General features: G+C 44.1%; 1 protein-coding gene across 4 annotated transcripts in view; it reads left to right on the top strand.

Annotated features, from left to right (window-relative positions):
* The first annotated feature begins 12,935 nt into the window (after positions 1–12,935).
* The window catches only part of LOC137410997 (dipeptidyl peptidase 4), a 216,354-nt gene continuing 203,625 nt past the window's right edge, over positions 12,936–25,664 (top strand). For 2 of the 4 annotated variants that reach the window (XM_068096452.2, XM_068096464.2), the window contains exon 1: positions 13,000–13,139. In XM_068096452.2, coding sequence (XP_067952553.2) covers positions 13,131–13,139 — 9 coding nt within the window. In that variant the 5' untranslated portion in view covers positions 13,000–13,130. Of the gene's footprint in view, positions 13,140–25,664 lie in introns of all 4 variants that reach the window. The other 2 variants (XM_078769355.1, XM_078769379.1) reach the window with 2 other exon arrangements.

A 25,664-nucleotide genomic window follows, 5' to 3' on the forward strand; every position in this document is an offset into this window, starting at 1 on the left:
GCTGGAATGGTAGCCCTGCGGTGAACCTTGCAGGAGCTACGGTTCCAGGGGGGGGGGCTGTGTTATGAATTTGGTAATGCAACATCTAGAGCTAGGTAGATCTGAATAGGTAGGTACTCGGCTGTCGTGACAGGGACTCTACATGTAATAAGTTATTGATGTTCAGGCGTTTGTCGGGGTAAGATGTATGAGTGTGAATCTACCTGGAGATTCGAGTGTTAAATAGTGAGGGATTAATGGTAACGCCCTGTGAGTCTCACCTAGTAATCAAACCTTTGTCCTTTATGGCACTGCAAACCACATAAACATTAGTTAGGTCCTTAGCGCAACATTAAATAATCCCCTTTCCCTGACAAGGACTTCGTATTAAATTGACAGGAAACCAGGCCAAAAACACCGCCACGGCTGGCCGCCACCGTGTACACCTCCAAAGGCCTACAAACCGGGCCGGCACGTGTTATGCCAGGACCGCAGGGCCGCGTAACGGGGGAGATGTTAGGAGTCGCATGCCGTAGAGGGCGTGACCGGCGAGCTGGGACCATATGATTGGCTGAGGAGTGCGCGAATGTGACGTCATCGGGGAGAGATATATGCGACGGTCGGACGCCATGTTCGCCAGTTGAGTTCGCCAGTTGAGTTGAGTTGCGATCTGATCTCGAGTCGTCCCAGTTCGTTGAACAGTTGAGTAGAGCGTCCCAGTTCGGTACCGGAGTGGCAGTTGAGAGAAGTGAGAGCTCGTGGCAGTTGACGGTTCGTGCCATTTTCTACAGTTCGTGACCACAGCTCGTTGCAGTTGGCAGTTGGCACTCGGCACTCAGCAGTTGGCAGTTGGCACTTGGTTTTTGGTTGCTTCGTGCAGCCCTGCGTTGGACCGACGAGGCCTGGTGGCGCTTGGAGGCGGAGGCAGAGGGCCGTGGAACTTGGAGCGAGGTGTGCGATCGGGCCGAAAGGAGCGGTGTTGGACGGCAGCCACAAGGACGACAAAGACAGATAAGCCCGAATCCGCGTACACTGTACACGACGTGACTTGTTATTTTCGTATTAATCTCCCTCGTTTTGTGTTTGATATCAGTCGTGTGGGGACGTCCCGATTTAGTTATTAGATTACCGGCGCGTGCTTTTTCACTGGCTTTACTTTTAATAATAAATCCTTATATTATTTTCTGTACATATTTGAACGCAGTTTCCTGGGTGTTTCATTTTAATAGATAAGGCTGCGGAGCCTTCGCTGCGTCCCGCCATTTCGCGCGTTGGTGTTGAACGTGAGTCCGCCATTGAGTGTTCGCCTCGGGAGTTAAAGTCTCGCAATCGGTCATCCGTAACGGTGGTGTTAATCACGGTTACGCGACAATATCTTTGTTTGGATTTCCTGCTGTTCCGTGCATAAGGTTGTAATCATTCTCTGCATAAGGTTGCAATTTGTGACATGGGTTGTGTACTCACCAGACCAAGTTTCTTCTACATTGTTATGATAAACCGAAGCAATTGCTTTATTATTTTGTGGCACCTGGACCTAATGATCTCTTCTTACTCTGAATCTCTACTAGAGCTGTGTTGTACTCGAGGCATTTATTGTGAAAGGCAGAATGTTGAAAGCCACTGAAGAGGACTATCATTTGGGAGAAGCCGGTGTTGTGTCTTATAGTCATTGCCACACTCAGGTGTTTTGAGTGTTATATTTTGCCTGTGGAGGCAATAACGAGAAAGTCCTGGGAAATGGAAGGCACTTTCTTTACCTTCGCCACTGAAGGTGGATGGACGTTAAGTTTTCACCCGTGTCTGTCTGTCTGTCTGTCTGTCTGTCTGTCTGTTTGTTGTTTGTTTGTTTGTGAACAGGATATCTCAAAAAGATGTGGACAGTTTCGAACAAAATTCTAGATTTATGGATCAGCTAAAGAAGACCAGATTGACCACCAGAGCAAAGGCAGTGCCATCCAACAAATTTGAAAGAGTTGTGTCAACGGCACATAAATTCCGACATAAAAATAAAATAAAAGAGATCACTGTAAAGGCCAGAGCACAAGCAGAAGAAGCTATGAGGAGAATGGGAGCTGAGAGCTCGCCATGGGGTGTACAGGGGGATGGTGGAAATGTGGCTGCAATGGATGCGTGACGAAGTAAGTGTTTGGAATGCGGAGTATCACTGGGGACCCAGCGGCCAGAGTCACGAGGAACCCAGGGGTGAAGATGAGGGAAGGACAGTGGAGAATATGAGAAGATGAGGTGAAGATGAGACACAGGGGGAGGAGACACATAACCACCATAATGAGGAGGGGGAACAGACCCAACTAATAGTCGTGGACTGAGTGAAAACACTTACACAGTTGGAGGGGATGAAAACGAGAATGGCAGATGATGACAGGCAGAAGGAAGAAGGGGGAAAAAGGAGGTGAAGGAGAGAAGGAGGATAAGGATGATGAGGACCAGCGAAGACTGGAAGAAGAGCTGGCAAACAAAATATAGTGGTGATGAGTGGCAGCATTCGGGGAAAGACCACAACTATACAAGATAGAAAGCAACTGAAGGACAAAAATGCTGGTTGGGAGAACCAACAAAACACTCAAGAGATTGGTACCAAAATCATCTCCATTAAAGGAACTCAACATCATGAGCTTTGCACATGAGGCGCACTGCTCATACAAGCAAACAACATCTCAAGAGGAGCAAACCAGCCCATACAGACAGAGACCAGGCACCACCATGGAAACGGAGGCTAGATGCACAAAGGGGGCAACTGAGAAAAGAAACCCGACAAATACAGCAATTGGTAAGGGGGAAATCGAAGCCTAAAGCTAAAGGGTACCTCACACCAAATGAAATGGTTTTTACGGACGTCCACGGATGTTCTTTCTACGGCAGCGTTGCGATTTTTTGAGCAAAATCGTGAACACCCGGGAGAGGATTTTGCTTGACCGTGACCGATTCACAGCGGTTTATTACGGTTTAGTATGGACTGCTACGGCTTCGTTGCGGATATACACGGTGGAGATACGGTGCCTCTACGTTTGCTTGCGGTCCCTTACGGTTCCCGGCCCAGAATATAAAAACGGGGGCCCCCCCGCTCTCCCCTCATTTTGCTGCTGACTTCCAAGGGGGTAAGACCTATCCAGGAGAGCCATGGACGGAGCACCCGCTGCCCAAAGAGTCCAAGGAGAGGGAGAATCCTTGCGGATGGTTAAGATGGCCTTACGGAGTCTTACGGTGGTGTTACGGCAGTTGCGGAAGCGTTGAAGAGGCGTTGAGGAAGCGTTGCGGTCTAGATTTCCGTAGCACTGCCGTAATTGTCTTACGAGAGTTTTGGTCTGGACCAAAACTCTCGTAAGAAATTACGACCCCTCCCGTACGCTTAAGGATCCATACGAATGCTCCAGGAAGCGTTGAGGATGTCCCAGGTGCCACAAGGAATGCTCCCGGTTGTGCACGATATTTTCGCCCCAACCCCGCCGTAAACGTCGTAACGACCGCGTAAGGCCGGTGTGAGGGGGGTTTAAAGAGGAGAATCCAAAAAATAAAAAACAAATACAAAATTGGAAATAAAGACTTGGAGGTAATGGTGCAGAAAGCAAACTCAAATATATAAATTAACACAAGAAAGATTTTTTTTAAAGTCTGACGAAGTTAACGAGGGAGAAAACAAAATGGCATGTTTGAAAATAACCCAAATATATTCTACCGCAAACTTGGGAAGCAAAAGCAAAACTTGTCAAATCCCCCGTGAGAAAGATAAACTTGAAAATTTCTGGAGAGGAATCTATGAGGACTCAAAAGAACACAACAGAGAGATGGATTGGATCCAAAACTTGGAAGAAAAAAAACATCTAAAGGAAATGTCTCCAGTGATATTTTATGAATAAAAAAAAAACACCAACTAGCAGAAATGCCAAAATTCAAAAGCCCAGGCCCAGATGGAATTCCATACTTCTGGTTAAAGCAACTATATGCTCTCCACAATCACTACACTCAAGCATTCATTCAAACTTATCCAAGGGGGGTGGGGGAGACCTTGGATGAGTGACTCACAGTAGGTAACACCTTCCTCATCCCAAAGTCTGAAGGGATCTAAGTACCTCACAAGTATAGACCAATAACCTGTCTGCCAACAACGTAAAACTCCTGACGGAAATCATCACAGAAATGATATACCACCACCTAACACAATAAGGAGGCCTAGAGGCAGGACAGATGGGATGTAAAATAGGATGCTATGGAGTGATAGACAACTTCCTACTAAACAAGGCCAAACTCGAAAATTTCAATACAAGAAGAACAAATTATCCTCAGCATGGATAGACTACAAAAGGCTTTTGATAGTGTCCCACATTAATGGATGATAAAATGCATACAATTGTACAAGATCAAGTTCAAATGCTCAAAATGAAAGAGAAAGCAATGCAGCTTTGGAATACCACATTGATATTACAGCACTCGGAAGGAAAGATCAAAATACAAGGAGTGAAGATGCATCGAGGAATCTTCCAGGGAGACAACCTTTCACCCCGCCTGTTTTGTCTTGCCCTGGACCCACTGAGAAACCTCATTAATGAGCAAGGACATGGATGCTCCATAACGCTAAATAAGACCATGTCCAAAGAGACAAAAACATGCCACATCTACTTTACCTGGATGATTTTAAACTCTTTGCAACAAACGACGAAAAATTGGCAGAACAACTCAAATTAGTGCAATGGTACGACATTCAAATGGAATTTGGCCTAGCCTAGATAAGTTTGTCAAGTGCACATTCATACAAGGTAGACAAATAAAATGGACAACCTAAAAATTGACACAAATACAACAATGCAGGAGCTAGACAATGAAGCATCATACAAATACCTTGGAGTAGAAGAAAGTTACCAAATACTAGCAACGGTACCCACCCTAAGGGCGGGTCTTCAATTGGGAGGCCCAAATGAAAAGGTAAAATATCTGAAATTGAAGGCCTTTTGTATTTTAAACGATTCATATTAATATTCAAGAATATGACCGCTACGATCCCAAACGGGTACGTTCACGTATAGAAACATCGATTGTGTGTCCGTGGCGAATCTGCATATGGCAATCCGCGAAGTTCATGTTCAGAAAGTAGAAACCATCACGGCATGTCGTCATTCACTTGAACTCGATGTCTCTTTTTTTCATTCCAAACAACATAACTCCAATTAATCACAAAATAAACTTTTAACAACATTGTTAACGTTTCCTTCATTGTAAAAACTATCAAATCAACAGTTAAAAGGATTTTGAGCCGATAGCTGTTACGGCAAGATCGATGGAGACAGCGATCTGTTAGCATATTCACCGCCCAAATAGCTATGTGGAATTCTCTCATGTGGAGATTAAATGTCGTTTGAATTTTGGCCGAGGTCATTATTTACTTTTAATGATGTTTATATACGAATAATTTTTAATGATGTTTATATTGGTTTTGGGTCATCCTTTCCACATATCTCGTGGGATTGTAAGTTGGAGAGATGGCCGTGATGGTGGCGAGGGGTTTGGAATTCTCTCAAGCAGGGATTCAACCCGTGTGCTTATAAAGGTCTTTCTCCGAGGTCACCGAGTTCGATCGGTGCAGCCGTGCAGCGATCGGTACAGCTGTTTGTGCGGCACCCGGGAAAACAACATCGTCACAATGGAAACATCGTCACAATGAACGTTATGCGAACGCGAATGTTATGCGGGAGTCCAAACTTGAGAATGCTGGAGACCAAAGCTGAAATTGGAAAAACTAAATAGCCTATTTTACTCCTGGAGATCCCAGGATTACCCACCCAAAATATCGTTGCGATCGGTTCAGCAGTTTTTACGGTACCTTCAAACGGACGGACAGACAGACAGACGGACAGACAGACGGACGGACATTTGGTGAATTATAGTAAGATGTCACAAACATGTGCAAATCAATTACCAAAGAATACCTGCATGAACGAGGTTGATCCTAAAAACATACATCTATCCAAGGAACAAAATCAAAGCCATAAGCCAACTCATTATAAATGCCCAAGACCTAACACACTGCACCAATGGTTTTAAGAAAATGGTGGGACTGAGACAATCGGACATGTGTAGGTTCTCCAATGTAGAAACAGAAAGTACAAGCCACCTCCAATCAGGATGTAAAAAAACTCATGTCAGAACAGCTGTACACCCAAAGACACAACAAGGTATGTAAAGTAGTCTACTGCCACATCTGCAAAAGTCTCAATATCCCAGTTCCAGAAAACTCATGGAAACATGAACCAACAGCATTCACTGAAAACAAGGAAAACAAGGAAATGACCGAATGACCCCATCATGTGTAAACAAAGAAAACAAAACATTGTGACCAGATATAGTACTGAGGTACAAAAAATAAATTACATTGCTAATTAAGGTGTCAGTACCCAGCGATCTTGGTCTAAACAATGCATAAATCACTAAGATGACCAAATACCAAGACCTCAAAAATTAAGTGAAAAAATTCTGGAAGCTTAAGAGCACCAAAATTGTACCAGTGATTATTGGAGCATAAGAATAATAAAAAAGAACCTTACAGAGATTTTAAAAACCATCCCTGGGAATATTACGACAAACGAACGGCAGTTGGAAGCTGTCCGACTGAGGCTCTGTGACGATTCTCAAAGGAGCCCTCGGAACAAAACTTTGAGAACAAGAAAACTTCATAAATTCGTCCATGAACCATGATCCCTTACAGAAACAGGGTGGATACTTTGAAACCTGAGAGGACTCCGTTTCTCCTTCTGAAATCCACATATGGAGATAACAAACAATGACACACACACACACACACACACACACACACACACACACACACACACACACACACACACACACACGTAGAGGCGTTGATAGATATCCCTTGCCTTCCTCTGCTGCTCTGCCTTATCAGCTCTCGGCCATATAAATACCACACTATACTGCATGCATATGGTTGTGTGTCTACCCTGTACTGAACACCACAGGGCGACAGATGACCAAACGAGCTTTAACTCTGAGGCGTTCAGTGAAAAATGACGGTGTTCTTTACATGCGAGGGAAAGGAGAATGACGAACTTACCTGGACAGCTTCAACCAGACGTCTTCGCACCTGTGACAATTAACTCAAACCGACACGGAAATCAAATTGCAAAAAATAAACAGGTTTAATGAAAATAAATGCCAGCAAACAAGAAAATGCACGATAAGACTAATATCCTAAATGTGACATCCACATACAGACCCGTATACACACAAAGGGAAAAAAATAACTGGAAAATAAATATGCGTGTGTGGTTATCAACTAGGCACTTAGCTCTGAGTGCCTCTTGAACCTTGTCAGGAATCGTCCGGGATCGTCACAGGCCTCCACATCCTTGTGCGGGAACCACAGGCTGCACTGCCGTGGGCGGGAACACGGCCTCGCTGTGCAGTCTGCTCCTCTCCAGCAGAGCGTGCAGTCAGCAGGCTGCGCCCATTCCACTCGCCCCCGCTCGTCTCCATCAATCTTGTTCACCAACACCGATGTGCCAAGGAAAAGGAAATGCAGCCGTGCCTTCAATCGGAATCCCGCGCCAAGAGAGCATGCAAATGCGCCCGCCTTCCACAAACACCTCCAAGTCCAGCTCAAGAGGCACCGTATGTGTGACTGTTCTGTATGAACTCCAGATGTCGAGAGCCTATATGTGACTGTTTGCTATGGAGTCCCGAAGCAGAGAGATATATAAAACCGTGACCGTTCTCAATCAATGTCCCTCGCTCAAGAGGACAAACTGTCGGGCACACAACCATTCGCCACAAACCCAGAAAACGAGAGACAAAATGTCCGCCCTCCAACTCCTTTGTACTCAAGGCTCTGACATCAACCTATGACGTCTGCGTGTCCGCTCCTATCAGCTAGTGCCATCTCATCACTCTTGGTGTCCTGACCAATCACTGCTCTTCGGGGGTGTGGCCTCCCGGACCTGCCTGCTTGATGTGGTGATGTGGCTGCTGGCAGCGCCACCAGTATTGTTCAATGTCTTGTTCTGGTCGGTTTTATTTAGTGTTATAATTGTGCGATTTCCTGGCTTTGTGTGTGTGCTGCTGGTGTCATAAGGAACAGAGGAAAAATAACGGAGGCCATTACATACAGGGGATTAATTTCCCATAATCCCTAACTAATTAACATAACCCCACCACTCATGATGGGAACGAAGATATGCGCTTACACGACATCCGGTCTAAACGAATTTCCTACTTATGATACTTGGGGTTTCTTCTTCTTCACGACAGTCAGAGCACACTACCTACACAATTCTACCTGGACGAAGGTATTGTCTAACCCCCACAAATGTAACAATATGTTTGATTTAGTTGTTGGCCACGGCCTTGTAGCATGCCTGCCTGCCGTACTGCTTGAGCATTGGCTTGCCTTTCAACAAGCCCAAGTATGCTTGGGCCAGGGGAGGTGGGTAGTTGGAGGGATTATACGTCCTTTATTATTATTGCCAAATGATACTATTTTATTGCTGTTGTTAAATCACCTGGTGTTGGCGTAATGTTTAGGGTGGTGGGCTTGGGATCCTAAGGTCTTGAGATCGAATCCTCTTGAATTAACACCAGGTGGGGTTGACTCATCCTGTCTATCCTTCCAAGGTTGGCAAAATGAGTACCAGCAAAATGAGTACCAGCAAAATGAGTACCAGCAAAATGAGTACCAGCAAAATGAGTACCAGCAAAATGAGTTATCCTTCCAAGGTTGGCAAAATGAGTACCAGCAAAATGAGTACCAGCAAAATGAGTACCAGCAAAATGAGTACCAGCAAAATGAGTACAGGAAAACTGGTTATAGAGAGGCATTGCATCAGTGGCTGACATGGCCGCAGAAAAATGATGCAACCAGCAACTGGGTGGCTGCACACAAACATTGTTGTTAATATTATTAGTATTAATTAATAAATGCTTTGTTGCAATGTTATCATTCTTTTTGCTACTGCTACTAGGGGTTTTGCAATCACTTTTGTGTGCGTGTGTCTGTCTGGCCATACCTTTTTACCATTTCATCTTTTGTCATCACACTTTCAACATAGCTTTATTATAAGAATATGGAGAAGACAAACTATTAATTTGGTCAAAAGGTCAAAGGTCAGCATAACATAAAATCGTCAATTTTTATCCAATGACTTGAAATTTTAAGAACTTGCATATTGGGTCAATGAATTGGTTCACCAATCAAAAGCTAGAAGCCAATTATTTTTTATATCAAATGGTCAAAGGTCAAGATTGCACATAATTGTCAATTTTCATCCGATTGACCTAAAAATTTAGGAATTTGCATATTGGGTCACTGAATTGATTCACCCATGAGGAATGTCACCGCACAGGGTGGATCGTCATCATCAAATCGATAAAGAGGGTTTTCCAGAGAGTCAGAGAGATCATTGATTAAGATCATGAATAGGAGTGGGCCCAGAACACTGCTTTGGTGCACTCCAGCCTTGGAAGGGAGAGGAGATGTAAGGATTCCGTTGAGAGCGAAACAAAGTGTGGAGTTGGCCTTGGATGTCACAGGCCGACAGTTTGGAAAGCAAGGCAGGGTGCCGGACTTTATCAAAAGCAAGAGATATGGCCCGAGAGACGACCCTGTATCAAAACGTGTTTGTCTGCACAGAACGTGAGTATGTGGATTAATTACATTAGACCCCTATATTTATTTAGACCCATAAGACTCATAAGACCTTAAAGACTGTTTAAACACTAAGACCCCTAAGACCCTGAAACCCTAAGACCCCTCATACACTAAGACCCTTTAAAGTTTAAACCATAAGACCCTTTAAACCCAAAACCCATAAAGACCCTTCAGTCCCTTTAGTCCCCTCAGACCCTTCAGACACTTTAGACCCATAAGACCCTATAAACACCCGTAGACCCCCAAAACCCTACAGACCTCATTACACCCTTTAGAACCCTTAGGCTGAGACCTTCAAGACCATTAGACTTCTTTCTACCCTTTACACCCTTTTAGATATTTAGACCATCACACCTCTCAGACATTTTAATATCCTGTAGATCCCTTTGACCTTTAGACCTTTTTTTAGGCATTTTAAGACCCTTTCGACCCCTCCAACCTTTTAAGACGTTTTTAGACATTTTCGACACTTTAGACAAGGGGTGTGCAATATTTTTTGTGATTGGGCCACATAGGAATTTCGGTATGTCGTCGTGGGCCACATATCTGTTTTGTAAGAAAATTACCCCAACATCTAAATAATGTTTGTATTCATGATGCCTGAACAGTTAGTGCCATTAAAGTTTATTGCATTGAGACATTTTCGCATGATAATGACAGTGAAGTGACTAGTGAGTTCGTGTTTGACAGTATGTCCAAATGTCTGTTAAAGTAAAAGTTTAGAAAATTATTATGCAAATAGTTTTTTAATACAGTGCCTTCAGAAAGTATTCACACCCCTTGACTTATTCACATTTTGTTGTGTTACAGCCTGAAAAATGGATTAAACTTTGATTTTTTTTGTCACTCATATTATACCCCATAATGTCAGTGGAATTTCTTTTCTCACACAGTGGTAGATATTTTTACAACCTGGTGGTGGTGGCAGAGGGTATTACAATTGATTTTACCTGGGCAACGCGCTGAGGTTAAAGCACTCTTCGTACGGGTAAATTTGCCCTCCTTCCCTTCTCCCTCACCTATATCTCTCCCCTCCCTCTCCCATAAACCATCCCCTTCACATTTCCCCTGCCCTTTCTCATTCCCCCTCCCCTTCCCCATTCTCCCCCCTCCCTTTTCAGCCCCTCCCCCATTGCCCCACTCTCCTCCCCCTTCCCCACTTCCTACACCCTTTCCCTGCCTCCCCCCTCTCGTCCCTCTTCCCCACTCCCCCTTCTCCAGCCCCTCCCCTCCCACACCATCTCACCTCCTCTTTCCTGCCCTCTTCACTCCCCCTTTCTCCTCCCCTCACACCTCCCCCCTTCCTCCGCTCCTTCCCCTCCCCCTTCCTCGCCTCACTTCAGCTAGCCATGCTATATATCGGTTTTAGCTTGATCTCTCAATTGTGAAGAATCACTTAGGCTACTGTAAAAAAATTATCGTATCATCATCCGGATTCGAATCTTCACCAAAATAGAATCAATTCGCCCTTGACACACACGCACCAAGTTTCGACCGAATCTGTCAATAACTTTTTGAGATATCTTGTTCACAAACAGACAGACAAACAGACAGAAACAGACAAAGAGACAGAGACAGACAGACAGACAAATAGACAGACAGACAGACAGACAAACAGAAAGACAGACAGACAGACAAACAGAAAGACAGACAGATGAAAAATCACTCATAGAGCGACACTTGGCAAAAGAGAACAAAGCAGAATGGCAGTCAGTAGAGCATCCTTTTGACCTCACAAATAATTGGTGGTTGAATTCAGTTAGCTGACATGAAAATCCAATTCAAATTTCAAGTCAATCGGATGAAAATTGAGGCTTTTAGAAATTTGAAAAACGTGGTTGACCTTTTGGCCGATGCTGATCTCAAAAATAGTTGGTGTTTGAATTCAGTTCACTGATATGTAAATCCCAATCAAATTTCAAGTGAATCGGATGAAAATTGAGGATTTTAGAAATTTGAAATAGTTGTTAACCGTTGGCTTATGTTGGTATTTTGGCCTATGGTGATCTCAAAAATAGTTGGTGGTTGAATTCAGTTTGCTGATACGTAAATCCCATTCAAATTTCAAGTGAATCGGATGAAAATTGAGGATTTTAGAAATTCGGAAAAAGTGGTTGACCTTAGGCCCATGTTGACCTTATGACCTACGTTGATCTCAAAAATGGTTGGTGGTTGTATTCAGTTAGCTGATATGACAATCCTTTTGAAATTTCAAGTCAATCGGATTGTGGATTCTAGAAATGTCAAAAAAAGTGGTTGACCTTTGGCCTATGTTCACCTTTTGGCCTAAGCTAATCTCAAAAATAGTTGGTGGTTGAATTGAATTCGCCGACGTGTATATCCTATTCAAATTTCAAGTCAATCGGATGAAAATTGAGGATTTTTGAAATTTGAAATGGTTGTTGACCTTTGGCCTATGTTGACCTTTTGGCCTATGCTGATCTCAAAAATAGTTGGTGGTTGAATTCAGTTTGCCGATATGTATATACTATTCAAATTTGAAGTCAATCGGATGAAAATTGAGGATTTTAGAAATTTTAAAAAAGTGGTTGACCTTTGGCCTATGTTGATCTTTTGACCTTTTGACCCCAAAAATATATAGGACTTTGTCGGACGACGAACTCTATCGTTTGGTAAAGTTTTGTGAAGATCGGTTTAAAATTGTGTCCTGTAAGCAAGTATAAGTGAGCGGACAGACAAACACACAAACAAACACGCACACAAACCGGAGTGAGCAACATACTTGAAAAAAAAAAAAAAAAAATTTGCGAAGTAACAAACAGACAGACAAAACCACAAACAGACAGACAAGACCAATATACTTGAAAATCTTCGATTTTGCAAGTAATAAAAAAAAATATATATATATATATATAATAAAGCGTTCACAATCAACGCATCATTCCGCTAACAAAAGTTAGCGAAATCTGGGAACTTCAAATTATCGCTCTTTTCGAAGCTCAGCTCCAAATACTGTGCATCCTGATGTCGTTTACACAGCAATGGCTGAATCTCAAGTTCACATCACATGTGCTTGGCTCATTCATTAGAGGAAAATCAAAGCGAAATTCATGAAAACATAATGTGGTTTTATCCTCAATAAATCAGCCTCACTCTGCTCTCCGAGTCGCTGACTCAGTTACACTTCATTGGCGTAAAATAATAAAGATTCTGATTTCTGGATGTAACGAGTTTGGTTTCCAGCAGTAAATGGCCCCCCATGGCCCCTGCAGACCTTTGGCATGCGGACAACATCCATGATCAGTCTTCATGGAATGCACTTTTGCTCCACAACATGGTGTTGTGAAACCGGTGAAAGTCCATTACCTCTTGGTGCTCGGTAACTTCACGTGTCACAAAGTGTTATAAACTCGCTATCGCTGCGTACAAAGTTACAAACGCAACGCCCACAATGCATCGGCGAAGGAAATTTGCTTAAACCCACCGGACGGACCTTCTGGCGCTTCACTCAGCAAACGTCAACATGGGTTTGGTGAGTTTTCCCCGGGTTCGTTTTGTTGTTGATTTCATCATTTTCCATGTAATCGCGTCTTTGTGGTCAAGTTTGGTGAACATTTTAAAACCAGGTAAATCATTCATCAGGATCTCGCAGGTATTTGTTTGGTAACGCTCCGCATCGTGTGAATGCAATAGGAACTGGAAGGGCACTCAGGAGAGAGCACACATACCTCCACCATGTCAGACACACAACCTCCACCATGTCAGACACACAACCTCCACCATGTCAGACACCCAACCTCCACCATGTCAGACACACAACCTCCACCATGTCAGACACACAACCTCCACCATGTCAGACACACAACCTCCACCATGTCAGACACACAACCTCCACCATGTCAGACACACAACCTCGACCATGTCACACACACAACCTCCACCATGTCAGACACACAACCTCCACCATGTCAGACACACAACCTCCACCATGTCAGACACACAACCTCCACCATGTCAGACACACAACCTCCACCATGTCAGACACACAACCTCCACCATGTCAGACACACAACCTCCACCATGTCAGACACACAACCTCCACCATGTCAGACACACAACCTCCACCATGTCAGACACACAACCTCCACCATGTCAGACACACAACCTCCACCATGTCAGACACACAACCTCCATCATGTCAGACACCCAACCTCCACCATGTCAGACACACAACCTCCACCATTTCAGACACCCAACCTCCACCTGTTTGGCCGTATCACTCAATTGGTGAAGAATCACTTTAAAAATTCCACTAGCTGGATCCGGATCCGGATCTTCACCAAATTGAATCGATTCTTCCTTGTCACACACACAACCTGTCCAACAGCTTTCATCCAAATCCATCCATAACCTTTTGAGATATCCTGCTATATTTGGTTTTAGGCCGATCTCCAAATGGTGAAGAATCGTCAAAAAAATTAAACAATTCTCATATGCGAATCCATATTCAGATATTCACCAAAATCGAATCGAATCGTCCTTGTTACATACACTACCTGTCCACTAAGTTTCGTCCAAATCCGTCAATAACTTTTTGAGATATCCTGCTATGTATCGTTTTGGCCCGATCTCCTCAAGGTGAAGATTTACTTTAAAAATTAAATAACTCTCATATCCGAATCCATATTCAGATCTTCACCAAAATCGAATCGAATCGTCCTTGTCAGACACCCAACCGGTCCACCAAGTTTCGTCCAAATCCGTCAATAATTTTTTGAGATATCCTGCTATGTATCGTTTTTGTCCCGATCTCCCAATGGTGAAGAATTTCTTTTAAAATTCTAGTAGCCGGATCCGAATCGGATCTTCACCAAAATGTAATCATTTCGTCCTTGTCACATACGCTACATCTCTGCCAAATTTCGTCCGAATCCGTCCTCAACTTTGAGATATTTTGTTCACAAACAAACGGCCAAACAAACAGACAAACAGGGGTGAAAACATAACCTCCATCCACCTTCGGTGGCGGAGGTAATTACTTTGTTCGTTTCCGCAAATTGTTACTCTGTCTTCTAGAAAGTGAAAAAGAAACTTCCATCTTGTGTGAGTTTAACAAACGAGTTTGACAAGGGGTTTAAGTTAATGAGGGAGGGAGTTTACTTTCACATCACAGACAGATTGGTCGTTACCTCCGCCAACCGCAGAATGTGGGCGACGTTATACTTTCACACCTGTCTCTCTGTTTCTATGTCTGTCTGTGAACAGGATCTCTCAAAAAGTTGGGGATGGATTCGGACATCCATCTGGAAATTTGGTGGATATGCTGGGTATACTTTTGATGGTCCCACAGTGTTTACAAATGTTCCAACAAGCAGAGCCTCCACTAGGTAGGTGGGTGGCCCCTCCAAAACCTCATGCTGGGGGAACTTTCTATCAGAGCGCAATTAATTATACTTCTTCAGGTGAATCTTCAGGTGAATAACCCATTCATACCCCCTTCACCAGACCCACCGTATTGCTGCAACATTCAGGATCCTTTCCTTTAGCAGTGTCAGCCACACTCATTAGAGCAACCTTTACCTTCTGCATCTGATAGAGCGCACGACATTGACAGCCTCAGTTTTACAATCCCATTGCTTTTCAGAAAGTGATTTCACGGAAATGGAGGTGTGTTGCCTTAGAACGTCCCATCTTTGTGTAGACGCCAAAGCTTGTCGCCAAAATGATACAACAGAGCACTGAGCAGCATCTGGAACTACAAGCTTTAGAGTTTAGACTATGAGAGCTGCAGGGGACATGAAATTCCCAAGGGTTCATCTGCAGATTCCGAGCCTGAACGCCAGAACGTTTCCCTTTGGCCTCTACAGTTGGACAAAGGCAGACCAACGCCGTCCAATATTTACAACAACTTCTCCGTTATTTTCAGGCTAGTCGTCGTTCACAGCCTGGTGCTGTTCAGTGAGCCCGGTGTTGGCTTAGCGGTTAGGGTGCGGGCTTGGGATCCGAGGATCCTAGGTTCAAATCCCGGTCGATCGCTGAATTAACACCAGGGGAGTTGACTCATCCTGTCATACTTCCGAGGTCCGCAAATTGAGTACCAGTTCACTGGTAATTCCCTGGGGGTCACAAGAGGCGACTAACAGGGTTGGCGGCAGGAAGAGCATCCGGCCATAAGACATTGCTTCAAAAAAGAGGACCAAGGCACCCCAAAAATGTCAAAAAAGGGGACCAAGGTGCCACAAAAATGGCAAAAAGGGGACCATGGTGCCCGAAAAATGTCAAAAAGGGGACCATGGAGCCCAAAAAATGTCAAAAAAGGGGACCATGTTGCCCCAAAAATGTCAAAAAGGGGACCATGGTGCCCCAAAAATGTCAAAAAAGGGACCATGGTGCCCGAAAAATGTCAAAAAAGGGGACCATTGGTGCCCCCAAAAGGTCAAAAAGGGGACCATGGTGCCCCAAAAATGTCAAAAAAGGGACCATGGTGCCCGAAATATGTCAAAAAAGGGGACCATGGTGCCCGCAAAATGTCAAAAAAGGGAACCATGGTGCCCCCAAAATGTCATAAAGGGGACCATGGTGCCCGAAAAATGTCAAAAAAGGGGACCATGGTGCCCGAAAAATGTCAAAAAAGGGGACCATGGTGCCCGAAAAATGTCAAAAAAGGGGACCATGGTGCCCGAAAAATGTCAAAAAAGGGGACCATGGTGCCCCCAAAAGGTCAAAAAAGGGACCATGGTGCCCGAAAAATGTCAAAAAAGGGGACCATGGTGCCCGAAAAATGTCAAAAAAGGGGACAATGGTGCCCCAAAAATGTCAAAAAAGGGACCATGGTGCCCGAAAAATGTCAAAAAAGGGGACCATGGTGCCCGAAAAATGTCAAAAAAGGGGACCATGGTGCCCCCAAAAGGTCAAAAAGGGGACCATGGTGCCCCAAAAATGTCAAAAAAGGGAACCATGGTGCCCCAAAAAGGTTTTAAAAAAAGGGACCATGGTGCCCGAAATATGTCAAAAAAGGGGCCCATGGTGCCAGAAAAATGTCAAAAAAGGGAACCATGGTGCCCCCAAAATGTCAAAAAGGGGACCATGGTGCCCAAAAAATGTCAAAAAAGGGGACCATGGTGCCCCAAAAAGGTCAACCCCTGCTCTGCGGGGAAAAATGGCCTCTAAAGGTGGTTCAGTCGTTCACAACAAGACAAGAAATGAGAGGAAATGTTCGCATATTTCAGACGCCTCTCCATCTTGCATGGCAACGAAGCCGATGATGATGGAAAGTTGCTCTTGGCGGCCGATGTCTGGGGTCCAATTGAGCAACGCCGAGTAGGACTTGTAAGTTTGAGTTGAAACACGTGCAAGTATTTCACTTCTGAATTTGTTGGCTAATAATCCGAGGAGCTCGTTCTGAATATCTGGCACTCAGATATAGTTACCTCGTACTTCGACGGTTGATCTTCGAATATGCTCCTGCATGACTTCGTTAAATCAAGACATCAACTCCAACTGCCCAAGAAAATTACCGTCGTTAGGCTCGTGGAGGCCTTTCGATGACCAAAGGAATGTAAGATTTATCTCAGGTAAAAAAAATGAACAATCCCAATCAAACGCTCAAGAACATTTCTTCAAATGTTTTTTTATTCAAGTGCATCAAACTCTGAAGCTTATCATCGAGAGCCTTTCCTGCTTTCAACTTTGGAGGGTCAGCAAAATCGGATAAAATCCGCAGACCCCTCACCTCCAACTGATCCAACTGACAACTCAACCACCAAGTTTAGTCTCTGCATGTTCAGGCATCTACTTTTCAATTGAAAGTGCCGCGTCTTCATCCATGTCCCAAGACTCTGAAATTGTATCCATGAAGTGGCATAGTTCCAAATATCCATGGAGTGGACCTGTCTTGCTCCTGGCTCTGGGGCTTTGGCTGTGCTACACTGTGCTGTGCTGCACTCTGGGTGGTTTCTTCAGGAATTTCTCAAGACAGCCTCTTAATTTGGTTTCTTCAACCTTGGACGCCTCTTGCTTTTTGCGTTTTCCCCTCTCCGGGCTCTTAATGCTTTGGACCTCGGTGTCTGTGCCTATCGCTGCTCATTGTGGCAAGAATAGCTTATGTGGTCAGTTCAGAGTATGATAAGAATTAAGACTACACTGATTGACATCCTAAAAGTACTTCCGCAAGATGGAGGAAATCCCGTAAAATCGAGTAAACGATTCACAGTAAATTTGATTCAATTTACTTTGAAGTCGTTGGAAAACTGTTCATATTAATCGATTAGCATATACTGTACTTGGAAAAATAATCAGTCTGATTAAACATGATGATAGAAGCTCTTATTTTAAAAGTCCATCTATCTTTATGAATTAGATGAAGGTGTTTAAGTCAAAGATATGGCAGCAGATCCTCTTGGAAAATAAAGAGTGACGATTTTAGATTTTATAATAAAGACTGGTGTACATGGAAGGAGCACACAAAATTATATATAGTAATACTTCTCGAAGAAAGACAAAAATATATAATAGTACACAGAAGGACCACATAGACAAATAGAACCTCACTTGGTAGAGCGCATACCTCCGCCAGGCAGAACAATTTATGTTTTGTATTCCACTGATAGGCTGGATCTGTATTCGGACCTGAACCAAAATCTAATCGGCTTGTTCTTGTCACCAAAGCAACTCAACCACCAAGTTTAGTCATAACTCGTCCATAACCTTTTAAAAAATCATGTTATGTATCACTTTTTGCCCGATCTCTCAATAGTGAGGAATCACTTTAAAATTAAATAATTCTCGTATCCGAATCATATTCAGATCTTCAACAAAATCGAATCGATTCTTCCTTGTCACAGACCCAACTTGTCCACCAAGTATCGTCCAAATCCGTTTATAACTTTTTGAGATATCCTCCTATGTATAGTTTTTGGCCCTATCTCCCAATGGTGAAGAATCACTTTAAAACATTCTAGTAGCCGGATCCGAATCCGGATCTTCACCAAAATGTAATCATTTCGTCCTTGTCACATTCGCTAAATCTCTGCCAAATTTCGTTTGAATCCGTCCTCAACTTTTTGAGATATCTTGTTCACAAACAAACAAACACGAAGACGTCATGCAGAGCATGATACTTGCAAAATCCGCCCCCCACCCCCAAGAAAAAAAAACCATGAATACAGCAAATTGTCCATTTCATCAAGATTAAAATTTACAATCTTGATCAAAGCTCGGGTCAATAGGAATAAAAGTGAGGATTTTTCAGATGACAAATTATCATTTTGGAAGGTTGACCTTGAGTTGACCTTTGACCTTTTGACCTTAAACATAGTTAGTTTCCCTATTTAGTGACTCAATGTGCAAATGCTGTTCAATTTTCAAGTCAATCGGATGAAAGCTGAGGATTTTTGAAACTTGGCCTATGTTGACCTTTTGGCCTATGTTGACCTCAAAAATAGCAGGTGGTTGAATTCAGTGACCATATATGCAAATCCATTTTGAATTTCAACTCAATCGGTTGAAAATTGATGATTTTAGAAATTTGGCCTATGTTGACCTTTTGGCCTTTTGGGCTAACCCCCGCTCTTGCAGGGAAAATGGCCTTTAAAATGCCTGTTGTTGTTGTGTTGTTGTTGACCTTTTGGCCTATGTTCACCTAAATATATAATTTGTGGTTGAATTCAGTGACCAGATATGCAAATGCTCTTCAAATTTCCAGTCAATCAGATGAAAATTGAGGATTTTAGAAATTCGGCCTGTGACCAGAATTCAGTGACCAGATGTGCAAGTCCTCTTCAAATTTCAAGTCAATGGATGAAAATTGAGGATTTTAGAAATTTGGCCCATGTTGACCTTTTGGCATATGTTGACCTTTTGGCCTATGTTGACCTTTTGGCCTATATTGACCTCAAAAATACTTGGTGGTTGAATTTATTGACCATATATGCAAATGCTCTTCAAATTTCAAGTCAATCAGATGAAAATTGAGGATTTTAGAAATTTGGCAAAGTTGGTGAACTTTGGCCTATGTTGACCTTTTGACCTTTTGACCCCAAGAACAATAGTCTTCTTGCTTATGACCAACTCTACCGTTTGGTGAAGTTTCGTGACGATTGGTTTAGAATTGTGACCTGTAGGCCGGTGACAAACAGACAAACGGACAAACAGACAGACAGACAGAACCACAAACGCAACCGACCAATATACTTGAAAAATCTTCGATTTTGCAAGTAACAAATAGACAGGGATGAAAACATAACCTCCATCCACCTTCGGTGACGGAGGTAACAACAACAACAACAACCTCCACATCAAAAAAAACTGTGCTAACTGGGCGGTTCGTTTTTGCCATGTTTCACCGTATTTTTCATCGTCATTGACATTTTCAGATTGATGCGCAATATGTTTGTGAAGTGCAACATGATGTCTTTTGATTAAAGCCATCAGTGAATTGCTTGGCAACCGGTAGGGATGCGTGCCTTATGTTATTGGAAACATCTATGTTGCACAACTGGACTTTTAAAGATGCTTTGAAAAAGTTGTAAGCTGATGTGGGTGGCCCCTCTTTGTGGGTGACCCGCCCCTCTTTGTGGGTGACCCGCCCCTCTTTGTGGGTGACCCCCTGCGGCTGCAGAATTCCGAAGCTCCTCACGGAGGCTCTGCCGACATGGACGAAATGATTCGATTTTGGTGAATACTAGAATTTTGATAAAAACTTATGGGCTTTTAAAAGAAACTTTGAAAAACTTTAAAAGTTATGGAAAGGTACGGATACTAAAATTTTTAAGTGATTCTTCACCATTGAGAGATAGGGCTGAAAACAGCAGGATATGTGAAAAAGTTATGGGCGGATTTGGTTGAAACTTGATGGACAAGTTGGGTCTGTGACAAGGAAGAATCGATTCGATTTTGGTGAAGATCTGGATCTGGATAGGAGAAATTTTTTTTCAAGTGATCTTTTACCATTGAGAGATAGAGCTAAAAACGACATATATGTACCATGATATCTCAAAAAGTTATGGACGAATTATGACGAAACTATGTGGATGAATTGTGTAGGTGACAAGAACAAGCTGATTCGATTTTGATTCAGGTCCGGGTTCAGATCCGGCCTATCAGTGGATACAAAACATAGACGAGTCAGCCTGGCGGAGGAGGTATGCGCTCTCACCAGTTCTCTTTGTATTCTTCCACCACCTTTTTGATCTTGCACCTTCTGCCCTCTCTTCACGACGTCCTTCCCACGTTTCTGCAGGTGCTTACACTGTCAGCCATCTGTAAGCCTCTTCTTGTTAAACTCTCAGAATCCAGAACTCAGGGCTCACACTGTCAGCCAGCTGTAAGCCTCTTCTTGTTAAACTCCAAAAATCCAGAACCCAGCGCTCACACTGTCAGGCATCTGTAAGCCTCTTCTTGTTAAACTCCCAAAATCCAGAACCCAGGGCTCACACTGTCAGTCAGCAGTAAGCCTCTTCTTGTTGAACTCCCAAAATCCAGAACCCATGGCTCACACTGTCAGCCATCTGTAAGCCTCTTGTTAAACTCGCAAAATCCAGAACCCAGAGCTCACACTGTCAGCCATCTGTAAGCCTCTTCTTGTTAAACTCCAAAAATCCAGAACCCAGGGCTCACACTGTCAGCCAACCGTAAGCCTCTTCTTGTTAAACTCCCAAAATCCAGAACCCAGGTCTCACACTGTCAGCCATCTGTAAGCCTCTTCTTGTTAAACTCCCAAAATCCAGAACCCAGGGCTCACACTGTCAGCCAGCCGTAAGCCTCTTCTTGTTAAACTCCCAAAATCCAGAACCCAGGTCTCACACTGTCAGCCAGCTGTAAGCCTTTTTGTTAAACTCCCAAAATCCAGAACCGTTGTTCACCTCCATGCATTTGTTCCTCTTTTTTCTTGCTTGGGTAACTAACAACCCCAGTCATTCAATCTCAATCTTCTCTCTAGTTGCATATAATAATTTTCTGGAAGCGCAGCTGTCCTGCTGATGCAGTGCCCCCTGTTACCGGTAAGCTGGTACTCATTTTGAGACTTCAGAAGGATGGCAGACTATGCCAACCCACCTGCTATGCCAACCCACCTGCTATGGATGGCAGACTATGCCAACCCACCTGCTATGCCAACCCACCTGCTATGGATGGCAGACGATGCCAACCTACCCCATGTAACAGCACACCTGCTGTTAATTCAACGGCACGACAGGCTAACATCTCAAGCCAGCCACCTTAACCGTTAAGCTAACAGCCGGCTTATCATGAAAAGTGAACAATGGGTATAATAACTACCATGTGTGCGGTAAGTTGTCGAGCTCGAGTCTCGGCATATTCTTGGAGGTCCAACAACTCTTGGAGGGATTAATTTATTAATCTCTTGATTTAATTAACCTGGTCTGGTTAAATGCATACTGGATTTAACGACATGTCATGCAATCGTTGTTGCTCAGAAAAATTGGTGGAGTGCCGATATTGGGGCATTAGCTCCGGCACATGATCGTGCCTTTTGTGAATACAGAGACTTAGCACTTTTGGGGCGTGGTCGCCCACATGACTGAGCACTTTTGGGGCGTGTCCGCCCCCATGACTTAGCACATTTGGGGCGTGGCCGCCCCCATGACTTAGCACTTTTGGGGCGTGGCCGCCCCCATGACTTAGCACTTTTGGGGCGTGCCCGCCCACATGACTTAGCACTTTTGGGGCGCGGCAGCCCACATGACTTAAAACTTTTGGGGCGTGTCCGCCCCCACGACTTCGTACTTTTGGGGCGTGGCTGCACCAATGACTTAGCACTTTTGGGGCGTGTCCGCCCCCATGACTTAGCACTTTTGGGGCATGGCCGCCCACACGACTTAGCACTTTTGGGGCGTGGCCGCCCCCATGACTTAGCACTTTTGGGGTGTGGTGGCCCACATGACTTAGCACTTTTGAGGCATGGCTCCCCACATAACTTAGCACTTTTGGGGCATGGCGGCCCACATAACTTAGCACTTTTTGGGCGTGGCTGCCCCCATGACCTAGCACTTTTGGGGCGTGGCCGCCCAAATGACTTAGCAATTTTGGGGCGTGGCGGTCCACATGCCTTAGCACTTTTGGGGCGTGGCGCCCACATGACTTAGCAAATTTGGGGCATGACCACCCACATGACTTAGCACTTTTGGGGCGTGGCCGCCCACATGACTTAGCACCTTTGGGGCGTGTCCGCCCCCACGACTTCGCACTTTTGGGGCGTGGCTGCCCCCATAACTTAGCACTTTTGGGGCACGGCCGCCTAAATGACAGCACTTTTGGGGCGTGGTCGTCCACATGACTTAGCACTTTTGGGGCGTGGCCGACACACGACTTAGCAGTTTTGGGGTGTGGCAGCGCGTGCCCGCATGACATAGCACTTTTGGGGTGTGTCCACCTCCATGACTTAGCACTTTTGGGGCATGGCTGCCCCCATGACAATATCAACAAGCTATTGTTTATCACAAAAACTGAGAGTGTTCAAAGAACAATGCTAAACCAATTATTCAACAGCGGTTTTAATAATTTTGCTTGAAGTACAGAAACTTCAAAACAGAGAAATAGATCGACTGTTCTTGTCCTTCGCACATTGAAATAATGGTTTCTAAGGATACCATATGGAGGACAGGTCTGGTGATGTCATGTATCATACGAGGTGCATCTCAAGCTTTTCTTTGTCCTTCGGAGGGAAGAAAATAACATCTTGCACATTGTAATGGTCACCGGCAGAGTAAGTACAACTTGTGGAACCCTAAGCAGTACAGGGAATCTTACCTGTGGAGAGATGCTGTGGAATGTTTAAAACATCACACACTAACAGGATAAATTTTAAGCACTTTTTTGCATGATAAGAATTTTGCATGTACAGGGAATCTTTAAGTTGCATGATAATAACGTACTCAAAATCTTCATCGTAATCAGTCATTACCTCCCCTGTTGGAAGTTTTGTTTTCACCCCTGTCTGTCTGTTTGTCTGTCTGTATGCTTGTTTGTTACTTGCCGGAATAGATTCCAGCAAGTATGTTGGTTGGTTGGTTTGTCTGTCCGTCTGTCTGTCTGTTTGTGTGCAGTACTACGTCTACATCGTTGCACATAGCATCGCCATAGTTTACACACATATTTGCCTTGCCCTGGAACAGACTGTGCCCAATTTTTAAATCTCTAGGTCCAAGGCCTCCGTTATGAATTCGACAAGTACAAAACTTCATCCGATCAAGATGAAATTTCTTGAGCATTAATCTAGGGATAAATTAGTTTAGAAAAAAAATAATGATATTGTTACGGATCTCAGTCGTCGGCCTTTTCCCCTTACCAAGGGGGGTTAGCCCCTTGTCTGATACTGACCGAGTGAGTCCTGGAAATCCCAACGCTCCTTCCGGTCGGGAGCAGCCAGGGTAATTGGTCAATGAAAAGTCCCAAGGACCTGAGTGCCACTCCTGACCGTGAAGCAGGGAAGAGACTCCCGCTCGAACCACGGTTTTAGATAGACTAGTTGCCGAGTGGTTTTTAGCAACCCGGAGTTCGAGCCATTTAACAAAGACTAACCCGATTATAAACGTTTGCCGAAATCGCACCACAGGAACTCAATGGGGAAATCTCGAAAACGATCGGATGAGCATGAAGAAGAAGACGAAGGTAGGAAGAACAGATATTTATTAATTATTTACACAAACCAAAATCAAGGAGAAGAGAAGAAATAAAAGTAATATACAGGGAAATGGAAGGAGCAGAAGGACACAGAGCAATTCTTAAAACAAGCTTAACTTATACCCAGGACAGAACAAACAAGACAAACTCACGTACACTAATGGATAGTATTGCAGGGGTGGATGGCTGGAAGGATGAGATGGTGGGACCACAGGGCTGGAAGGATGCGGTTCCGGTCCGTGCAAACGGCAAGGCTGGAGGTGAGCGGCTGCCGGCTCTCTGTAATCTGGTTCACACGGTGGCGTTGCTTCGCTGCAGCGCGTCCAAGCTGCGCGCGGCAGGAGCTTGTTTGAAACAGCAGGTCTCCTTCTCGCCGCACCTCCTTGATGGTTCCGGAATCGGAAAAATGCCACAAGATGCCACAAATGAAAAATGCGCCTCCCTTCACAGAACTTCTCAGTGCGTCCTCCCTCACTCATCTCCCTAAGCAGTCCCTCCACCACCCTTTTATTGCTTTTCCCGCGATCAAGCCACGGGTTAAAAGGGCACACCTACCGGGTCGCTCTCTGCAGTGCCGATTGGTGGGCACGGGCTCTTCCTGGCTCCGCCCATGATGACGAGGGGCGGGCCACGCCCTTCTTCTCCGAGCTGACCACGCCGTAATGGAGGCAAATGCAGTTGGCAATAATGCAGTTAGAAATGGAGGCTTTGGGGAATTTGAAAAGGGGATCTATCTTATTTCATTTGATGCAACGCAAATGAACTAGTGGAAAAACAGAGCCTTATACTGACATAGAATAAAGAGATAACTATTTAGAAGGTCCTATGATTTTCTACGTGTGTGCGATGGACTAACTAAGGGGACGACCTTTGATCTTTACAATTAATGGAGGTATTTACAAGGAATTATTACATTATTTACAGAGGGTGATATTTACAAACAATTACCAAAGTGCAGGATTCTCAAATCCGCAACAATATCATCGGTCACGTGGTTCAGCCGCCATCTTGGAAAAACCGAAAAGCTTTGCACCTCTATATCTCCAAAAGTGCTGAATAGAAAAAATTGAGACATGGCTCATTGTAAAGAACTCTCCTTGGGGAATAAAATATGTTAATGATGATGTCATAGGTGCCTCCATTATGATGTCATAATTCGACAAGTACAAAACTTCATCCAATCAAGATACAATTTGTTGAGCACAATGTCGGCATAAACTGGTGGAGAAAAAAAAATGATGACGTCATCAGTCACGTGGTTCGACTGCCATCTTGGAAAAACCGAAAAAACTTGCACCTCTATATCTCCGAAAGTGCTGAATATAAAAAATTGAGACATCGCTCATTGTAAAGAACTCTTAATGGGGAATAAAATATGGTAATGATGATGTCATAGGTGCCTCCATTATGCCGTCAT

This window comes from Myxine glutinosa, chromosome 1 (assembly GCF_964187855.1).
Source record: "Myxine glutinosa chromosome 1, kmMyxGlut1.1, whole genome shotgun sequence".
In the NCBI taxonomy this organism is placed as follows: Eukaryota; Metazoa; Chordata; class Myxini; order Myxiniformes; family Myxinidae; genus Myxine; species Myxine glutinosa.